The sequence below is a fragment of the Lagopus leucura genome, unplaced genomic scaffold (assembly GCF_019238085.1).
Source record: "Lagopus leucura isolate 7727_CA_CO unplaced genomic scaffold, USGS_WTPT01 Super-Scaffold_100016, whole genome shotgun sequence".
Taxonomy (NCBI): domain Eukaryota; kingdom Metazoa; phylum Chordata; class Aves; order Galliformes; family Phasianidae; genus Lagopus; species Lagopus leucura.
Window position 1 is genome coordinate 15,674,787 of NW_024962270.1, and position 20,914 is coordinate 15,695,700.

Consider the following 20,914-nt stretch of genomic DNA (forward strand, 5'->3'; position numbering starts at 1 on the left):
TTGGCACAGGTTGTCCAGAACCTGCATTCAAATCTGCATCTGTCTGACGCTGATTTAAGGTATCTTGTTTCATTACTACAAGGAGAACTGCTAAATCATTATGCCGGTCAGCCAGAGAACACTGTTTATGTTGCAGTAATGTATTTCCTATCTTGTTCTTTTCACATCCCCATATGCAAAGGGTTAAACTGTAATACAGGGTTACTTTTTGTTAATTGCCGGGAGAGCTTTTAAGAATTATGGACTGATATGATAATTTTTGCCTTTAGGTATGCTGTGAAAGATTTAACCTAAAAACGTACAAGTAACAGTGATTAGCCTTCAAAGCCCTAAAAAAAGCTGCTCCGTTCTGACTGCGAGTTTCTATCAATTATTAGTGCAGGCTGCTTGAAATAGTCCAAAGTACTTGAGACAGAAATATTGCAACGCCGACACGGCAGACTGATACACTTCCTAAGCGGCCAGAGTTTTTGAAGACAGCTTGTAATAGCGTTTGGCTTTCAAATCTTAATGTTAACAGCTTTGACGAGACTGATTCTAATTTGTATTTAAGACCCATTACCTCTTCCTCTAAGCAATCTTCGTGAAACATCATTTGTTCTAGGGGGACATTTGCCATACAGAGCGTATCTCTAATGGCCGCTAATTCACCCTATTCTGCTTGCTCCTATATTAATCAGCAAACTGTGAATCATCCCAGTGTTTCCAGACTCGCAGATGTACGAGGGAACCGACGAAGCCAGTCCAGTTTCTCTCTCCATTCAGACACGGAGACAATATCAGTTCCTGTTTACAGCCACTGCTTTGTTTCCCCCACCCACACACTGAAATTTCTCCAAAACGCCCAGAGAAAAAGAGACTGAGTTCACTTTACCAGGAAAGTTATTTCTAGGTATCGCATCCGTACCAAAACACGTCTGTGCTGTTATTTCGCGTGCAGCGCTCGCTGCAGCAGGGCAGGAATGGCAGCGGAGCCGAGCAGGATGAAGTGGGCAGCTCTCATCACCCTGCCCCGCCGCCCGGAGGCACCACCTGATTTATTGCCCCCCGAAGGCTGCCTGATTCATCTGCCTGCTTTTCGTTCCAATCACTAATTAGCCACGGGTGCCTCAGCCTTGCGAGCGTAGATGCAATTTTAGACTGCTGCACGACAGTACCAAATGGAAACCTTCTCCCCCCCATCCCAAAAGGGAGGCACAACCTCTCTCAACATCCCCACAAAACGTGCTCAAATTAACTTTTAATTTAGGCAGCGAATTTGAGAGAGTGAGAAGGCCATGGATTTGGGGAGGTGAGCACGTTTTCTGAACGCCATGCTGTGTTTAGCTGGAGGCGAGGCCCACAAACTGCAAAAATACAGACAATGAACAAATGAACCTTCCAGAAGTGGGGCACAAATTGGTGTTCAGATGCTCTGAGATTGATGGGAATTTGCAGGAGAGATGAAGCAAGATTTGGGTGTACAGCAGGGTCATGGAAACTGCTCCCTCACTGCTCTTCATCAGCACGCTGCGCTACGAACACCTTTTTGGTGCAGAGCGATGGGTGTAAGTGAGGGTGCAGGGAGTGCATTGTAGCAACAGCTACAGCTGGGTCAGTGCAGGTGCTGGGGCCTGACCCAGCCACTGTGAGCCCACGAGTAAACCTACCAAGGCATCTGGGAAACCAGGGAGAGAGCAGCTGGCCCAGCTGGCAGGATCAGAGAGGTTTTGGTACACGTGGGTGCCAGAATTTGGTTTCACATCAAATGAATCAGACTTAGCACAATAACACCACTTTCCCCGTATGTTTGACAGAAGAGCTTCTCTCCTACCCCCACTGCAGGGAAAAAGGAAAAAACTGTCTGTTGCTTAAATTGCATGCCCTGGGCATAAGGACAGACTATAAAAGCACACTGTTGTCATTCAGTGACCCGTCCTACGTTTCTCTGGGATGTCCCATTTCCATCTGCATGTTCATGGTGTGCTAAATACTCCTCTTTTCCTTCTCCACCAAAACAAGGGCGGCTGCCATGTCAGCCTGCCCACACCCAGCACTTCGTGGTCCCTCTGCTGGGAGCTAACTGGGGGCTAACTGGGAGAAACAACTCGTGCATTGAGCAGAGGTGCCAGAAGAAACTTGATTGCACACCAAAGAACAGTGAAGACTAAGGCATGGATAGCAAGGCTCAGTTACAGCAGGGAAATGTCCTGAAAGAAGGCAGCATAGAAGGACGCATGCAATTTAACAGAACAACACAAAAGAGCAGTACGGTGAGGAGATCAGACCTGATTTTTTTATCTTCTGCAGTTCTGAAAATACTGGGCTACTGCTGGCATAGCCGGCCAACACCCACATCTTTCCAAAAGCCTCCTCCTTACTTTCCAAGAGCCATCCAACGTCACTTAGTGGTGGGGGCGGGCAGGAGTTGGCTGTGCAATAGCCTCCGTTGGGCTCCCCTGGGAAGGGGAATCTTTGGGTTTGAGCAAAAAATACCAGCACTGTTGCAACGGCACTGCTAAATATAAATTCAGAAATGACCGTTCAAGATGTTTTTACATATGCAGAGAGGTCAAACTCCAGGCTCAGCCTTACTGCCTGCTTGCTGCAATCCAGATTCATCACCAGCTTCCTTTATTCGTCCAGTCAAAAGCACTTAATTAGCTGAAGGGCTTGCTCCTTTGCCTTCAAAAGCTCTCCGCTACCTCAAAGGCTTTGCTCGAGTATTGTGCTATCACTGCCCTTTGAAATCAAATCCGTTTTTCTTCCCTGCAGCATTAGTTACAAAAAAATATATATATATAAAAGTCTTTCCTGTGAAAAGAGAAGGAAAAGGAGAAGGAAGAGGAAAAACAAAAAGAGAAGAAACAAGAGAAGGATGAAAAAGGGGAAGATCAGTGGGAAAGACCAAGCAGAACTTCATTCACAGTTAGATAAGTGTGACGCTTAAAGACAAAGGGATGGGGAAGGGAAGGGGCAAGGGAAAGACTGAAACTGCAGATGAAATCTGGGATTCCAGTCTTATTAATAATACAAGACATCACAGCTTGTTTTGTGTGATAGGAAAATGTACACCATTTCAGAAATCCCCACTATGTTTTTCCTGTACATACCACAACTGAATGTACATTTCTATTCTTATATTAATAAAAGCTGAATTTCACATTCCATCATATTTATTTAACCTTTAACACCTAAGCTCTGGGTCAGTTTACTCTTTACAACAGTGCACTTCTTCTGCAGCTTTGTTTCTATTTTAAGAGAGCTCATGCATAGAAGCAAGACTTTTTGTTCACTTTTTTTCCTCCTAGCACGTTTAATGAAGCTTGGGGGTTTTGGTGTTTCTGCAACCTGTGATTTACTCCACCAACTCAGATACTCTATTGCTTCTTTAACCACAGTTAAACAAACACTCTCAAGTCCCTTACAGAGTTCTTTTTTTTTTTTTTTTTTTTAAATCTTCATCACAGTATTCAGTTCTCACATACAGTCAGCATACAGTAAAATACAGCTATTAATATTGCAAGACTTTTCTCTATGCTTCTTTCGCTATAATTTTTTCCTTTTCCATAATTTTTGGTGATGGAGCTGACACAAACACACCCTGCTCTGGCAGCCCGTTGTACAGCTATCTGGATGTCAGCACAAGTGTGGAGGGCTCTAAGAATAGCACATTTGGTTCCCACAGCGCAAGTGCAGCTCAGAAATGTGCAGTGTGTCACAGCCAAACAACAGGTATTTCTTAGCCACGTCCCCCCAAGAAAACAAGCCTCTCCATCGGGTCTTGTCTGAAAGTGTGTCACAGAGCAGGGCTCTGAAGCCCCCTCCCCAGGGCTCTGAAACTAACTCAGGCAGACTTGGGCATGGAAAACTCACAGCCCCCCAAAGGTTGCAACGCAGAGATCCCCAGCTCCTCTTCCTACAAGCAGGAGAACTCCTCTTTCCATTCACGAGGGCCCGTTACTATTCTTACATGGCTTGGAACAAGAGAATGGCTTTTCTGAACTCAGGGATGTCATACCAGCATAGCTGGAGGCACAATTGAGCCCAGTATTTCCGACATGCCAAAAGAGAGGATCTGCAAGTACGAGCTGTATTTAGACATAAAATGCGGGAGATGCCCAGCTATTCAACCTGCCTGGGCAGATGCTGCCTTCACACACCCAGAGCCAGCCAGCAGAAAGTCAGAGGGCTGAGCTGCAGCCCAGAAAGCAGCAGGGGCAGCTCAGGAGACTCCCTGGCACTTAATACCACCTTATATTGTGGATTTGTGAGTCCAGACCTCTGAGTGTAATTTCACTCAGCAAGCACCAGTAGTACATGAGTGCAATGAAAACTTGCACGTATCCACAGGAGCGCTGTGAGTACCACCAGGCTTTGCAATATCACACAACGCAAACTGTTGGTGCCTAAATCATTATCAGTCAGCATTCAACGGCAAAGACACAGCGCTTCAGACGTGGAAAGATCACACGTTATCAGATTTGCCACTCGTCCAGGCAACCCAGGCTCTGGGATGCAGACTGATTACACTGAAGAGATACACTGTTATGTTCCACACCCACACGCTGCAGCTGGGATGCACCAGGAAGAAGCCAGCATCTGGGACGTGGAGCCTTGGCGTTAGTTTGCCTGAACAGAACAGCATACGGCTCACCCTGGGCTGGGGCACAGCCACAGCTCTCTCCCACGTGCTGCTCTCCCACGACAAGGGTCACGTTGTGTGGTTTACTGTTCTCCCTCCAACTGGCCACCGTCCACATTCTTCTGTATCGAGCTGCACCTCTTGCTCAAAAGATGAGAGCACCTGGCCTTCTTTTGATAAATGATAGTCGCATTCCCAAACGTGCACACAGAGTAAGGGGACAACTTTCAAATGCCAACCAACATCCCAGGGAACTCTGCTGGTTTTCTTTGAGTGGGTTTCCGTCAGTGAGGCTAAAAAAGGCAATTTTCCATCGGACAGTTACTGGTTATTGAAGATGCGGAAGTTGTCTCTCGTCTTCTGAATCTTGTGGTGTTTTAATGAAACAGCTGTTCTGTGATTGAGAAGCCGCATTCGTCACCAGCCTCAGGAGAAAGCTGGCACCGAGATTCCAAAAACCTTGAAGTGGGCTCTCAGCCGTGCTGCTGGACGCTGACCCCACAGCCACTGCTGCCAGCACACATCACAGACCCAAACTGGTACAGGCCGGCCCCAAAATCTCAGTATGTTTCAATGTGGGTAGGAGATCTCTTGCAGACAAATAGCAGACCTACCTGCTAGATTCAAACAAACAGCAACTAACTCAGAATTTTAAGGTTTCACACCTCAAATATTTTCCAATTTTCTGTCCTTTCACTCCAAAAAATTCATTTTTTGCCATTTGCTTTTAATTCAGCAGCAGGATTCCACATCCTCCTATGAGATTTACAGTAAAATCATCAAAACACAGCAAAAAGTTCAGCTTCTGAACATGCACCATCCTTCTTAGGTGGCTCAGCACACTGTAAAACCAAAGCACAGTCATCTGGTGCATAATTAGTGCACCAGTCTTACTTGTAACATGAGGGAGGCACCGGGAGCTTACCTAACTAATCTGAAACGAGATGCTCATTGCCTGTAATCACTGTCTTTATCATCTTTGATAATTACTGATAGGCACCAGATGATGCTACCTCTCTGACAGTGAGAAGCACCTGGAAACGCAGCACAGGCAGAGCAGTGGAAAAGCTGCTGAAAAGGGCTGGTTTTGGACAATCAGAGAGATTCACTGCAGGGGTTTGGAGGTGTAAGATAAAAATGAGGGCACAGGAAACCTCAGGAACACAGCAGGGACGTGGTGATGCCACAGATCCAGCGGTAGAGCCAGAGAAAAGATACACGCTCAAAGGTTATGGACGTGGGTCAAAACAGGTTGTGTCGTGGCAGTTTAACAACTTTGCAGCCATTGTCCGAAGTGCAGTAAGACACCATGAATATTTTTCACTCACACTGCCTCCAGTGTACAACCCCTGATCAGCACTAAGTCACAAAGCTGCAGCAACTCACTCATTCGGCTGTGCATCCACTCTCTGGGATCCTGAGCCTTCCCAGCCATTCTGCCCTCAGCTGCTGGATCAAAGCAGGGGAGCACCGGGTTTACACAACTTTGGGTCAATCTCAGAGAGGCACAGTGGAAATGCACCTTGTTAATTTACCACTACAAAGCTGATGTTTATAACTAGCTGCTTATTTTTCATTGCTATCACAAAAAAAGTTACACACTAAGCCACCCGCACTGAAGAAATGCATCTCTACAAGAGCTGAAGTCCTAGGAGGTAGGAAAGCACAGAAATTCAGGGTCTGCATTCCCCATCTAAGCACAGCTCTCTGGAACAGGTCCATGCAAGCTCTGAAGATCAGCCTTCAGATCACTGGGGCAGAAGCGTTTCAGCGCACCATGAGGAGTCAGTGTAAGCGTGCACACACGGCTGGGCTAAGGATTCTGCTGCCACAGTGCTGGTTCTGCCTAATTGAAGCTGGCTTTGGTGGCAGGGTTCCGTTTGTGTCCTACCATTATTCTTCCTAGTGAAAAGACAGCCACTTACTGCTCATAGCTGAGCTCTCAGACTGAGCCCCCAAGCCTTTCCTTGCCCTGAAACACTCAGCAAATCTCTCTAATTTGGGGTAGCAGCAGATAGTGCTTTGCACCTCAACTTGGGTCTCAGGGAGAAGGTTGCTGGAGAGAAACCAAAGCTGCTTCTCAATCTTGCCAGTCACATTTTTGCACATACAAGCTCAGTTGGTATTGCAGCTTAGCAAAGGGTGGGGAATGGCCCTCATCCAAAGCAGGGCATTGCTTCTGGCAAATGCTGGCAACAGGTATTTCAAGTCTGCCTCTTAGCTATTCAGATGCTGTACTGTTTGACCTGCTGTCCATCAAGGAGTCATATTTTAACTTCACTTCTCACCCCCCCGATCTTTTCTGGCCTCAGAAACATAACATAGAGATGAAATCAGCCAAGGGCATTAAGGGGAAAAAAATAAAGAAAAAAAAAAGATGGAAAACAAATTATGGGAACATCTCTACCGCTTACAATATACCTAAGAACACAATCTGTACATTTAAAAATAACTTATTTCAGTAGTGAGAAGTGGGTTTTGCCTAATAGCACAACATTCTCCACTGGGCTAGAGGTGACAGTGCACAATGGAATTAAAGTACATTTCAAGTGAAGACACGAACAAAGTTACTTCTAATAACTCCAGGACGTTGTCCATTCATACACCGTGCACAGCCCAGAAGTTTGACGACGTCACAGTTGAAACACAAAGAGAAGCAAAAAGAAGAAAACACGTAACTCAACGTTTGCACGTAAGCCCAGCAAGACCGAAGAAGCACACTCACCTGTCTGTTTTGAGATGGCAGCGTGGCAGACTGCATGTGTCTCTGCATCCGATGTGGCTGCATCAGCTGCCGGAACTGCTGCTGGAGGAACTGGCTGCTGTTAGCCTGCTGGGACTGTGGGGCGGCTGGAGACTGCTGCTGCTGCTGCTGGAGATAGTGAATGAGCGACTGCTGCCCTTGTCCTGCTGTCAGGGGTGACATCTTTTGGGTAGCTGACTCCGAGGCAAAGTGAGATAGTGGCTTGGTGTTGTTGAAAGAAAACTGGTCTTGGTTAACAGGGCTCTCATTCACCAGACCTGGCTGTAAGCTAGCAGATGGCTGTTGCATAATTATGTTCATATTTTTGGACTGGCTTGTAGTCATTGATTTAAAAAGTGAGTTCTGCATACTTGTGGGGTTGTTGTTGGGAGTGATATTAGAGATTAATGGACCTTGAGGACTGAAGGGCTGCTGATGCAGAGCGGGGCTTGACAGTTTCTCTGGCCTGTATGGTGGAGAAGGTCCAGTATTTGTGGAAGCCATGCTGGCAACCAAGTTGTTCTGTGGACTTTTAATGTTGCTGGCTGGTAAGCTGGCTGCTGTCAGGGCAGGCAGCATGGAGCTCTGTGGGCTGAAGGGCTGCTGGTTCAGAGCTGGACTGGAAAGCTTCTCAGATCCGTAGGGAGGAGAGGGGCCGTTGGAGGGGGTGCTGCTGGAAGTCATGCTTGAAAGCAGAGTGTTTTGAGGACTCTGAATGTTGTTTCCTGGTAAATTATTAGCAGGCATACCAGATACCATAACATTTTGAGGACTGAAAGGCTGATGGTGGGGGGATGATCCTGCCCTGTAAGGAGGAGAGAGACCAGGAGGAGACATAGATGGCCAGCTAGGAGCCTGTACTTGTTGCTTTGTAGTAGACACCTGCTTGCTAGCTGCCAGCTGCTTTAGCTGCTGAGCATGCCAGTTGGAGCCAGGTATGTTGGGTAAGGGTACTGGAAGCATGGGTGGTTGCTGGTTCTTGCTCTGAGCTGCTGCAGAGATGGGTGATGCAGCAGGTTTGTTTGAGGGAGGAACCTGGAAGTTAGCTCCAGCAGATGATGGCCTCATCTGAGGAGATCCTCCACTGGTTGGGTTGCAGCCTGGGGAAAAGTCTTTGTTAGCAACATGGTTCTCCAAGTGGGAAGTCTGCGGGGAGGACTTTGGAGTGGTACTTATGCTTGGCTGAGAATGACTCAGGCCAAGTGGCTCCTCAGCCTTGCTGCCCAGAATCTTCTCCAGATCCAGGTCATTGGGAGAAGGATCAGGCATCTTTGTCAGCTCTTCCAACAGATCTTGCAGCTCCTGGTCCACAGACTGTAAGCTGTTTCCTTTCTCATCATAGTGGACAATGCTGTTACCTTGCCCTCCTACTGATCCCTTCTGATTTATTTCCGTGTTGGGTGGCACAGAAAATGGGGAGCCGATGCCACTACCATTCATGTGATTGTTTTCCAAGAGCACTGAATGACCTGTGACTGCCATGGAAGAAGTGCTGTGACTGCTGGAGAACGGAGAACTTTGCAGTTCTGGACACGCCACACTGGGATTGGTACCTTGGCCCATGGAAAGGGTTACATCATCGAGACAGAGTCTTTTACTGTCATTTGGGAAAATGACATCAGGCACACCACTGGAGGCAGGAGAGCTATCATCTTCCAGCTTTCTTTTAATGGATCCCTGTAACTGGGAAAATAAAAATGGAAAAGATGGTTACTGACCTTACACTAACGTGCTCTAAAGCTCCGAACTGCAACACTGGGTTGGAGATACTGAAAATTAAACCGCACAATTAAAAAACCAATCACGTGAGACAAATTCAATCAGGATTTAAGTGGGTGTGACTTTGCTGAAATCAGATGAGTTACAGTCAGACAAAGGCTCGATCTCACGTGCTGGCCCTAAGACAGGTGCTAAAGCTATAAAACACTGCCTGTCATCTGAACTGTGATAGAAGTTTTTAAAATCATTTCTGGTATCATCTCAATTAAGACATTATACTCCCTGCATAACAAACATGCCAGCATTTCCATGGTCTAGACAACGGCAGAAATGAATGAAACCCTGGATTGAATTTAGCCACCTCCTGCCAGTGACTCGGATTAAATTCAGACCTGAGACAACTAAGTTGTTTTACATTCTTCATTCTGAAATAACTGGCATGCTTTCTGAACAAACTCAAACAAACAAACAAAAAGACCTCAATTACATATCTAATCAGACTTTCAGCTTTCAGTCTTTTTTTTAATCGTAGATAGTTTAGGTTTTCTTAACAGTAAATAACAGCTAAAATCTTAACTTTTCTTTGTTTTCCTAAGTCTCTGGCAGTATGGGCTTCATTTACATTAGGATGCAACTTATTTGTAAAATCTGAAGTATTTTCAAAATACCACGACAGAAATACCTCATCTTTACGAAATGGTGTAGTGGTAAATCCACAAGTTTTGGAGGAAAAATAAACCAACTTCATTATGTTTAGAAAGAAACTGAAACTAAAAATAACGTCTCTATCACAAATTCAGTGCAATATAGTCATCTCCTCCAAATATAATCATCTGTGGCTTTCATTTTTAACAACTTTGACCTGTATGTCATAGGATTAATCAAACATTAACATTGCTGCTCCAAGTTAAGGGAAATAAGCCTTCTGCTCTTGTGTAATAGTAGAGGGAGGTGGTGTTTAAAGAAATATCTTGTCAGCAATGGAGAAGCCATAGAGTCACTGTTCCTCTAAGCCAGCTCACAGAACAACCTCTCCCAGCCCTGAACTACCGTTCAAAGCACTGCTAATCACCTTGCACCAGGAAAAAAATCCTCTCTCCTTGTAATACCTGCCTGCAGCGTTAAAAGAACCCCACCACGTATTGCCAGCGTAGTCATGTCCACTCTAAGGCTGCGGTGGGTACGACTGGCTTCTGAATTTTGCACTGAATATTACATCTCACCCGTTCCTAAGTTCCCCACACAAACAGCCGCTTTGGTGCTCAAAGAGCTGTTGCCACAGGACGCTCATCACGGGGCATACGAGGCTGCAGGGCGCAATATGGGCACGTGGTGCAGCTGCTTCTGCAATGTACAAATGGCCAGTGGCCACCCTGAAATTCAGCCCATCTGCCATGGGCTCAAGTAACTCACCACAACTGGGGCTGTTCTGAGCTGGGAACTTGGAGTAGTTTCCCAGTAGCCTGTTGAACACACACGAGTGCTCTCACATCATTTGTTTCTAAATTGGTGGGCAGAGAGAAGACTGTAAGTTTGGGCCAGCATGTGATCAGGCTACACAGATACCTTCCTACGTGTTAACGCCCAACTTACATGGGTATTTGGAGGTGAGTGAGAGGATGCAAGTTAGTTGTACATGAGGAACAGGGTGCTGGCAGATGGAAATACAGGTTTGTATGCTATGGTGAGCGGCTGCTCAGGCTCTAGGAGAAATTCACCCACCACACAGCAGTTCTGAATGGTGCTGTGGCAAAGAGACCTTTTTGCATGGACATTTTTCACCTACCCTCTAAGGAAGCTATTCCATACCAGAGCAATCACTGCTCCTGCTCTGTGGCCTCCAGTTGCACTGCTTTACCCTAAGCTGCTCCCAGAAACCACGAGTGAGTTGGATCTGGCCCGGACTGGGGAGTGCTGCTTTCGGTGTCCTGCATGCCGCTGCCCAGCAGCCCTCTTCAGCCAGCTGTGCCATGCTTGGTTTAACCCTGAATGCAAGAGCCTGTCCTTACATCGCTGCCAGAGACTGAAGCACCAGGGAGTGGATTTTTTCTCTGGGCTGCTGAGGCCAAAATTTGCATCGCTTCAGGAAATGGAACAAGGCCTAAATCTTCTCCCAAATGGTAGTCTAATGATGGATGAAATTGTTTTCCTTCATTTTCTTTGACAAAACTAAGCCAGAGGTACATGTTTCAACAGATGCTGCCCTGTGTAGGCTGAAACACGTTGGTGGAGCATAACTACATATATTTAAACCCAGACATGTATAGGGAATCTTTACACAGGCTTCACACATCCAAAATAAACACCACACGTTCCCAAGTTGCACACTGGGAACTTTGCAGCAGGCGGTGCTGGGGGATCTCCCACACTTGGCCAGCTGACATGCTGGCATGTACATCCCTGCCAAAGGACATTCCTGTGCTCTGAGCTACTGGGGAGAAAACTGGGCTTTCTAAACACTTAAAAAGTATTGTCTAACTGTTGCACTGGGGAGTAATGTGAAAGCCCATTTCCCCAAGACTGTAACTGTAGGTAAAATAAAGCCATGGTGTTCAGAAGCACAGGCGTTCCAAAAGTGGGACAGGATTTTTAAGTAAGCTAGATTGGAAAAGAGGTGCAGTGATGTTAGCTGAGTGTCAAGTTCTCTTGAAAAGCAAGGTTCTTTTTTCCCAGGTGGATATTTGCACGAAAACTATGAAGTCCAGAAGACCATTTTCCTCCATTGTTGGCAGGTACAACTCCACAAAATTTCACAGTATTGCATTTGGTTAAGATACGTTTGTCTACAGCCACAAGTTTGAGAAAGATACCGTTCTTAAAGTGGACTAAACAAATTACAGAGTAATTTTGGGTGGAAGGGATGACAGAGTATCATCAGCTCTCTGCTTCAAGCAGATCACAAAGAAAAAAACTAGACAACAGTGTTTCACCAGGCACTTAATATGAAGTATGAGGGACAAACAGAACTCTCTCCTCAGGGTGGACAGGCTAGCTGAAATATTCCCCAGTCAGACACAGTGACTGTTCCTCCCACACCGTACACTGCACTGAGGTGGTCTCTGATGGAGCCAGCACATCTCCCAGCTCCCTCTGAATTGCACGCTTCCCTGTTTGGCCCTGGATTCCCAGAGAAGGGAGCTGATTTATACCCATTCTTTATCTCTTTCTTTTGAAAGGGTTTATGCTATTTGACAAAATCAGCAGACATGAGGAGAGAACCAGAATATGCTCCTTCCCTTTCTCTGCTGGCTGTATGCTGGGCAGCCTCCTTCCAAACTGAATACTGGTAAGAGCATATAAATATGATATAAACACTTAACACCCTCTTAAGCTGGCTGGGAGCTGTACAGCCACGTATGGGAAAACCCCATTCACATCTGCACGCTAAGACTGAGCAGATAAGCAACAAACTTTGCGACCTTGTCAAAATCCATTGCAATTCATCAGCATGCAGGTGCGAGCTTCTTTTGGGGAATACTTAGGAAACAAAGACAAGCCCCCTGATGCAGGGAACATCTGACTGGTTTGCTTGTAGAAGTGAGCGTGCCGTGGTCCCGGCCCTGCTATGCTTTCAGAATGAACGGGTGTGCTTCTGGGAAAGGCCCAAGTTCCAGACGAGTCACACTGCTGGTTCCTAATGGTAGTGTAACAAGAATAAATAATAACTGTTTACACTGCTCCTTCCCCGGCAGCTCCACAGCTGTGGCTGCAAACATCTCATCTGTCACACAGCAGCTCTGCACAGGGCAGCGTTCCCCACAGCATGCTGTGCGGGCACTGTGCTGTGCAGGAGGGCTGGGAGCTGAGGGCTGCAGGCTGCGCCCCGCCACTGCTCCTTCCACCTGCTGCTCCCTGAGCCCACGCAGCAGTGCTGGCCTCTACAGACCTACTGTTTCTCAGCAATGGCTGCAAGCGAGGAGAGCTGAAGCAGAGAGATTAAACTGTCAATAGATGCACACTGTGGTGGTGCCATTGGATTTTAATAACACACCGCGTGAGCTTCTCCAGTCTGGCTCACTGCCTTGCCATCACTGCGCTTTCGTTCTTCCTTTAGCTCAAGATATCTTTGGTTACCGCATCAGCCTGATGACCCAGCCTGTCCCACGGCCTGCTGCCAGCCCACACTTGCTCTGCTCCATCCCTTGGGCCTTTGCTTGCACCCCAGCTGCCAGGGAAGAGCCCCCACCACCCACTGGGAGGATCTGTGCAGCTTTCGTTCCCCTTCCACCAAATACAAGCTGAATGTAACAGCAGATGTCTGTTTAGGACAGCGTAAAGCAGAAACAAAAAAAGAAAAATGTCTGGTGAGGTATTTCTGTGCTTCTCTCATGCTGCTGCAGCCTGTCAGAGATTCAAGCCTTGATTTAGAGCGACCGCAGGGTGCTGATTATTGATCTGCAGCCACCTCACCCCACTCATTGCCACTGAGTGATCCAACCTACAGCAGTGATTCCCACACCCACAAGCATTTTCATGCAGGAACCAAGCCCTGTGAGACACTGCCATTTTGAAACCACCTCTGTACAGTCCGTGTTCACCTCCGGCATCCTGTCCAGCTCCTCTGACTCCCTGCAGCCATCATTGCTGGCAACCCTCTTGACTTAAGAGTCTGAAATATATCAATCTGGGACCTCCAGAATGGAAGTCAGATAACCTTCTTTCTCCAGGAGTCACAAAGCCCTTGTAGCTCTTGGGAAAACCCAGGTGTTGGCTCTTCTATTGGTTTGATTAAAGAAAAGAGAAATGATGGTAGGAGGAGAACAAGCAGATGGGGAATGTTTCAGTCTCTCCCGGGTACTTGCTAGTGTTCTCTGGCAGCCTTTCTCAAAGCTTTTCAGAGCAAGACCCTGGTGCCTCAGAAACCTGGGGAATCAAGGTCACCAAGAGTGAAGGTTAGATAAAGAATTGTGAAAAAAAGAGCACAGTTAATTTTCAGTGGAAAGGCTGAATAATGCAGCAGCCTGAGAAGAGTGGAAGAGCTTCGCTTTAACACATCAGCCTGCAAATTCCAGCATTCCCTTGAGACTCCATGGGTCTCAACTCTCCTGTTTTCCAGGATCTGTTGCAGATTGTTTTTTCCCTCTGCACAGTACAAAATCTGAGCTTTGCTCAACTGAGCTGACCAGAGAACCTTTCACTCTTTGTCTCTTTCAAACACTCGACACTGCCAAAACTGGAAGCATGTATTTGCCAGAGGCAAACTGCAGCATTCAGCCATCAAGACTTCAGTCTCTGTGGCTTCAACAAGCTTCAGCGAGAGCTATCTGCCCATCAGCCCAAAATGTTTCTATCTGTTCTGACAAAAACAGTCATGTAATGAAAAAATGAAACTGGCAATTTTCCATATAAAACAAGAAAATGTCACAATTTTTTTTCTCCCATGCCTGAATACACAATTTGAAAGGTTTGTGCTGTATATTGCTTGCTTCTTCGCAACCTATATAGATTCCAATGACCTGCTAATTTTTGAGGACAGACTGTGGAAAAAAAGGTGAGAATTCTAGTGTTTGAAAGCTGCAAAGTGTATCTGATATAACACTGCCTCTTAAATGGCAGCAGTTACTTGCAGTGCTTCTTGAACTATCAGACATGATGTTTTTAGTAGCAGGCTGGCTTGCAGATGAGCAACAAAACCCAAATGCTTGTGGGCAAAGATCCCATTTAACGACAGCAGAACCTGCCCCTGCATTAAGTGCATTTAGCTCATCTGCAGATTCTCATTTGTGCAAGCTAGCTGCCATTTGATAACAGAAGCTCACATTACATATCTGAATCCAAAAAGAAATGCCTCCTGCTGAGGCATACAGTGAGTAGCTGAAGCAGTCCACGACTACCAGGAACAAGAAGCATGCTTTCACATCCGAGGCTACAAGGAGAACTCAAGGGGGCTCAAGCAATTAAAACTACCAGTCACTTTCCCCATGCTAAGATTAAACATAAGCTAAAACCTCATTTTTCCTACTGCTTTAGGCTGGTTGACCCTTCTGATTTCAAGTGATTTGAGCATGGATGGACTTAAAGCTGTCATTTCACATTGTCAAGGAAGAGATCAGAATGCGATTTCAAGCTGCCAAAGAAGTGTTTCACTTAGCTTAAAAGTACTAATATCCCAACTCCTCAGTTAAGGAGTATGAGATAAAGGTCTTTCTTTGGGTCTGCCTGGTATTTGCAGGCTGGAAAGGTGGCAGATCCATTCCCATTCGAGCTGTGGTAGTGGAGAAAGGATTATGAACAGGGAAAATAAACAGGGCTGGATTTCCTTCTATTCCTCATAGTCGTGGAAATAGGCAATTGGAGGGGAGGATGTAGGAAGAGGAACCGGGGAGGCAAGCTGTCATTTTAACCATGAAAGCACACTGGGTATTGGTTAGCTTGTACGAATTAGCTGGATTATTTTTACATGGATCTGGAGTTTCTCCAGATGTATAATTTACAGTGGCAATTTACAGTGGCAACATGAAATTTGCCATCTTTAGAACAGTTTTATTAACATGGCCTGCTTAGCCTATACACACGCTGCTACATGTGTGCAGCTGCATCTCCCATCAGCACAGCCAACACGGGGCCCCTTGGCAGAAGCTTGCTGTGACCCTTTCCCTGTGAGCATCACCATTCATTGCGATTCCTCATTTTATTCAATAAATCAGTGCACGTCCTTGAAGGAACCCCATACTGTGCTGAAAGAGCAAGAAAGAAACTGCTACTACTTAACGCATGTGAACTTTTAAATGACTGCTGATCTGCTGCTTTCCTTCCTCTTTTGCCTCCTTCCCCGCTTAACCAACCACACAGCATAAGAAGCAATCTTGGCTGCAAATACCCAGAACTGCATGATTTGGCTCATAAGCACAAACATCCAAAACATCATGACTATACAAAACCAGAAGGATGCGACCTTACAATAAGCATAAACCGCAGAAACTAACAGGAAATTCAACCTGGATTACCGAGAGCATTACGTATTACATTTTTTATAAATCTTAAAAAAAAATTAAAGGTAAGGAAATGCTACAAATACGATTTTCTCATAATGATTTTTGTGAATGCAGTTAAGCTCATAATGACAGAAATGCAGCTAATCCACATCCTGCTGTAAGTTTGAACATCTTCTGGGCCGCACAGCAGCAAGTTTGTGATCAGGGCTTTTCTGATTACCCTTGTCTAAAATTCCAGGTATCGTCCTTAATATCAAAGTGAAGATATTGATCAGCTCCGAGGCAAAAAAAAAAAGTACACAGCCAAGAATATACCTGTTTCTTCATTCCATGCAAGCCAGCTGCACAGAAAAGACCAAGCAACCTTTATTGTAAAGAAAAGAACTTAAACAAAAGAAGGAAAGAAAAAAGAACCAGACGTTAGCTTTGCTACTTTTCAGGTCAGACAGAACCAATCTCATTTCAGAGGCACCAACAGAGATCTGCCCTATCAAAATAAATTCAGCATCTCTCTACCTTGTCCGTCCTTAACAATTCATCCGCTTTCAGTATTAATGGCATCGTTAGGAATGGAAATTTTTCCAAGGGAAAAACTGCTATTGACAAATGAATCTGGAGGAACAGGACTGCTGCCTGCTCCTGTGTTGTGCTGCTAGCAGGCGATCTCGGTGCAGATGCCTCTTAATTAGTCATCTGAAGACCTGCAGCAACTGCGCCATGCATACTGCCTGGCTGCTGCTTCCACACGCCGTGTAATGACAAGCACTATTAACGAGACAGCTGAAGACAGAAGCTCTCTACCTTTCAGGCTTTAAGATGTAGTACAAGAGTGTTTCTTTCATATCTGGCTGTAAATCAAGATCAATCTTAGACTTAGCGTCTCTCCACAAGTATTACCTCATCTTACCTTCATTTTAATACCAGCAGTATTGTTTTATATCTTTTTTTATAGTCCATTAATTTCAAAGTCCTATGGAACACTTTGCAGTAATTTTGTAGACTACATTAATCTCACTGCAACAGCTATATTCAAGAATTCAAACCCTCTCTACTGAGCCAAAAGAGACGGTTTTGTTACTTGGGTCTCCTGGGATTTGAAAGTTACTTTTTTTTCTTCTTTTCCAGCCTGTTACGCTGTCACAGTTATGCAATGACTGTAAGATAACAGGAGTTTTGTATAGGAAACAGATTGTATACGTTCATAAATCAGCATCTAGGTTTACCATTTACCAGATAACCAGATTAGCCGGGGACGAAATATTTAAAAGAACTTTGAAGTTCTTTCTACCTGTCATCAGAAACAGGAGCACAGCTCTAAGAAAACACGGGCAGCATAAGGAAACGTTCATAGTGGCTCCTCGTCTACCCCTCACCCTACCCCTTTGCTCCTCCTCGATGTTCCTCTGCACTCCAATAAATGGAACCATCAGCAGGACATTAATGCAGGCCTGTCAAAACAAGCCTCAAAAGTAAAGAAAAAAGTAAAAGTTAAAGTAAGAATGACCACGAATCAAGCAAATGTCCCACGGAACCTGGGTGCAGAAAGACCGATAAGGCCAGAATCAGGAGTGATTTGTAAAGCAGAAGATTCTGGTTATGAACATCTGTCTCTCAGTACTTCCTTTGAAAACCTCCATCCTTCTGTGCACAACAGCTCCACCTTCCTCAGCATGCATTATCTGGGATAGGAAAGCAGTTCTTTGGAAGATGCTATTTGTAGGCTTCTGCCCTGGAGCAGTGTGAAGGCTCTGCCCTGGGGCTCTGGGTCCTCCAGCACACACTCCTCGAATGGTATCTGACCCATGGACCCTTAAAGGGCTTCTGCAAACCGGTGTTCCTAAAGAAATGAAACCAAAGGCGGATCATCACCCCATCCCTGAAGCCATCAAGCTGTTGAAAAACAGGCCTCGGTGAAATAAATATTTTAGGACATTGACTTTAGCAGGGATGGGATTGCATTCTTCACTCTTTCATTAACTAAAGGGGTAAATTGAAAATACACAGGATTTGGAGCAATTGCTTCCAGCAAAAAATGCAGTGCTTCAGTCATTCAGATTTTAACCACAGAACCCCTTAACTTGTTACAGACACCAGTTCCCCTCTGTCCTAGATGTAATGTTAATCACACATTCATCACTGCAAATTGACAACATAAATGCTGACTTGTGCAAACAATGTTAGAGAAAATGGTGTTCTTGCTGCAGAAGTGAATTACAGCCTTTTAAGCTCCCTGTGCTTCTCAGTTTTATGTAAATTCTAATTTCCAAGCCTTTGTCCTGCCTTTAAAGGTCACGCAGTTGAAAGCTATGAAGCATAGCGTGCATTCCCACTGATATTAAAACAATGTTTACTTTATCATGCATATAAATTGCAAAGAAGAAACAGTTTGCAGCCTGCTGTTAGTAAGAGATGATTTATCGGACAACATGGTTCCGTCCACATGTGGAATGTAAAAATCTGATCTTAACCAAGCAAAGAGTATTTTCTTCTTTTGAACTGAAGTCACACATTGTGCCGCAATCACGCTGCTTCTGATGACTTCCTATTCAACTGATTAAACTCTTAGTCTTGCCAATGCTTAACTTCAGGAATATAAGCAGTCTTTTTACATTCAGGCATCTGACTGCACATTTGCAAGATCAGGATTTCATTTGCATATTCAAATTGCAAAACTGCATCTTCCCTTTGTCTGTGTAAGGCCAACTATAGCACTCCACATGCTAAACAACCACCGTAGAGTTGGACAGTATTTTTAGCATCTCTGTGGTGCACTTCTATCTTTAGCTGCTGTGTTCAAAAACAATCCCACAGGACACTGCATAGCTAACATAGCTCAGGCTTCTCATCACGTTCAATTTTCTCCTGAAACATGGTGAAAGCAGCCTATACAACAGGCCAGTCCGGGACCAGCCAAATTTTCCTCGGATGCAGTGTCTTGAGCAGGGCAGAGCCATATCAAAGGATTGAAATGTGCAAACGTGAGAGCATCCTGCTCTGTAGAGGGGATGGAGGCTGCCATGACTTCCTCAGGGGGATAATAAAGCTCTATACTCTGACTGCGCTCAGCATGGATAAATCAAGGAGGACAGTGAAGGATTTCTCCATGTTGTTTCCTAGCAGGATGTGCCCGTGGGTTCATGGCAAATTTCTGGTCAAAGTTTAACTCTGCAAGAGAAGTTAATAATTGAACTTGCCAAATCATCGTGATTTCTACATCCAACTGTGTCTTGTTTTCAGAGGCATCTTAAACCAGTGAGCCATTTTATTAGACTCATGCTCACAAAACAAAAACATGTGTTAGCTCTTGAGTGCCAAGTATCATCCTGGAGGGTTACCAATCCCTGTTACAGATTTTGTAGCCAGCCTGAAGTTATCTGTCATAACAGAAGAGGTAGTTTTGAACACACAGAATGAAGCACGCTGCTCCATTCTGGAATGCTTCACGTGGTTGCAGTCTCATTGTAAAACTCTATGAAGATGTACTGCAGAGAAGAAAAAAGAGCTTGAAACTTACTGACTGTAGTCTGACTGTCTCGTGTGAGCTTCCAGGAGGGCCTGGGTTTGCCCCAGGCTTGTTCCTTCATTCTGTAGGGGTATTTTTGGTAATGGCTACAGCATCACCAGTTCCAGCATGCAACCATAGCAGCTGGGTCAAGTCTGAGTGGAGGAAATGTTCTGGAGTCATATGGGATGAGAGAAAGACTGTCACAGGAGAGCTGTGTTCATCAGATGACTGATTTTTGAAACTTCAGATCTGAAATGCTTTCCACACAGAGCTGGAGCTGCATACAGAGACAACAGCCCTCAGCATCTTGATTTGCAGAGGAAGTACTTACAGAATCCCACATATCCTGCTAATGGTGAAGGGAAGGGAACTACACAAAGAAGCTATTTTTTTTTCATTAAGTGACTTAGCTGGGTTTTGCAGATGAGCCTAGGAGAACTAGGCATTCGGTTCCAATTTAATTGCAAGGAGACATGATGACTTGAATAACCTCAGAAAGCCTTAGACCTTGTGACTGTTTCACAAATGGCCTCCCCACCTCCCCACCCAAACTTACCTTCTTTCCTATCACTACAGGCTATCAAACACTGTTAGTAAAATGCTTTGTGTGACAGGGGGGCTGTCCAAATAGGTGGTCTCCATTAGATTCCTATACCTTATCACAGGTATAGCCGTGAGTACAGGAGGTGTGTGAACCCTGGGCTCTCCAGCAGCACCAGAGCAAAGCTGAGATGCACAGGTGGCAGCAGACAGGCAGCAGCTCTTACTATGCATTAGGTCCACAACACACAACTGTGCTTTTTTTTTTTCTTTTCCTTTTTTCCCCCCAGTTATTTTTTTCCTTTTAAGCACAATACATGTTCTATCAGGAATACCACAGCTATTATTTTTGAAGTGTTCCACTAAGTAACACTAGTGTCGAGTCAAAGAGAAAAGCTAAGAAATGCAGGCAGTTTGGTTTTTCTGAGCCTTTTTTACAGGACTTCATTTTTGAATGAGTGGAGGCTTCCTCTAATCCCCAGAATGTGAGGCTGACATCCCAGGTTACGGCCCTTAAGGTGATGGTCCTAAGGGCTCCTCAACACAACAGCAGGTTGCAAGATCTACAGGAAACCTCACTGCATTCTTCTGAATATCAACAGCAAAATATCATTCCATTTCCTAACAGAGACATAGAGCTGAGCAAACACATTCTTGAAAGGTCAGAACATCTGAACTGCATATACCTGGTTTGGGATGAAAAAACTGCTGTTGTCTTTTAGTTATGACATTTCAGTTTGCCCACAAGAATTACACTACTTCCCCTACAAGTTTTCAAGCCCAAGAATATACTTCTCCTGCAATGCTGGAGAGCAATGAAGGTAAAATGCTGGTACCTTTTCCCACAT

The 20,914-nt window shown here is 45.2% G+C and overlaps 1 protein-coding gene across 1 annotated transcript in view; it reads right to left on the minus strand.

Moving 5' to 3' along the window:
• Positions 1-20,914, minus strand: part of MAMLD1 (mastermind like domain containing 1) — a 75,088-nt gene that overhangs the window by 22,517 nt on the left and 31,657 nt on the right. The window contains exon 2 of the mRNA XM_042876525.1: positions 7,350-9,050. Coding sequence (XP_042732459.1) covers positions 7,350-9,050 — 1,701 coding nt within the window. The remainder of the gene's footprint in view (positions 1-7,349; positions 9,051-20,914) is intronic.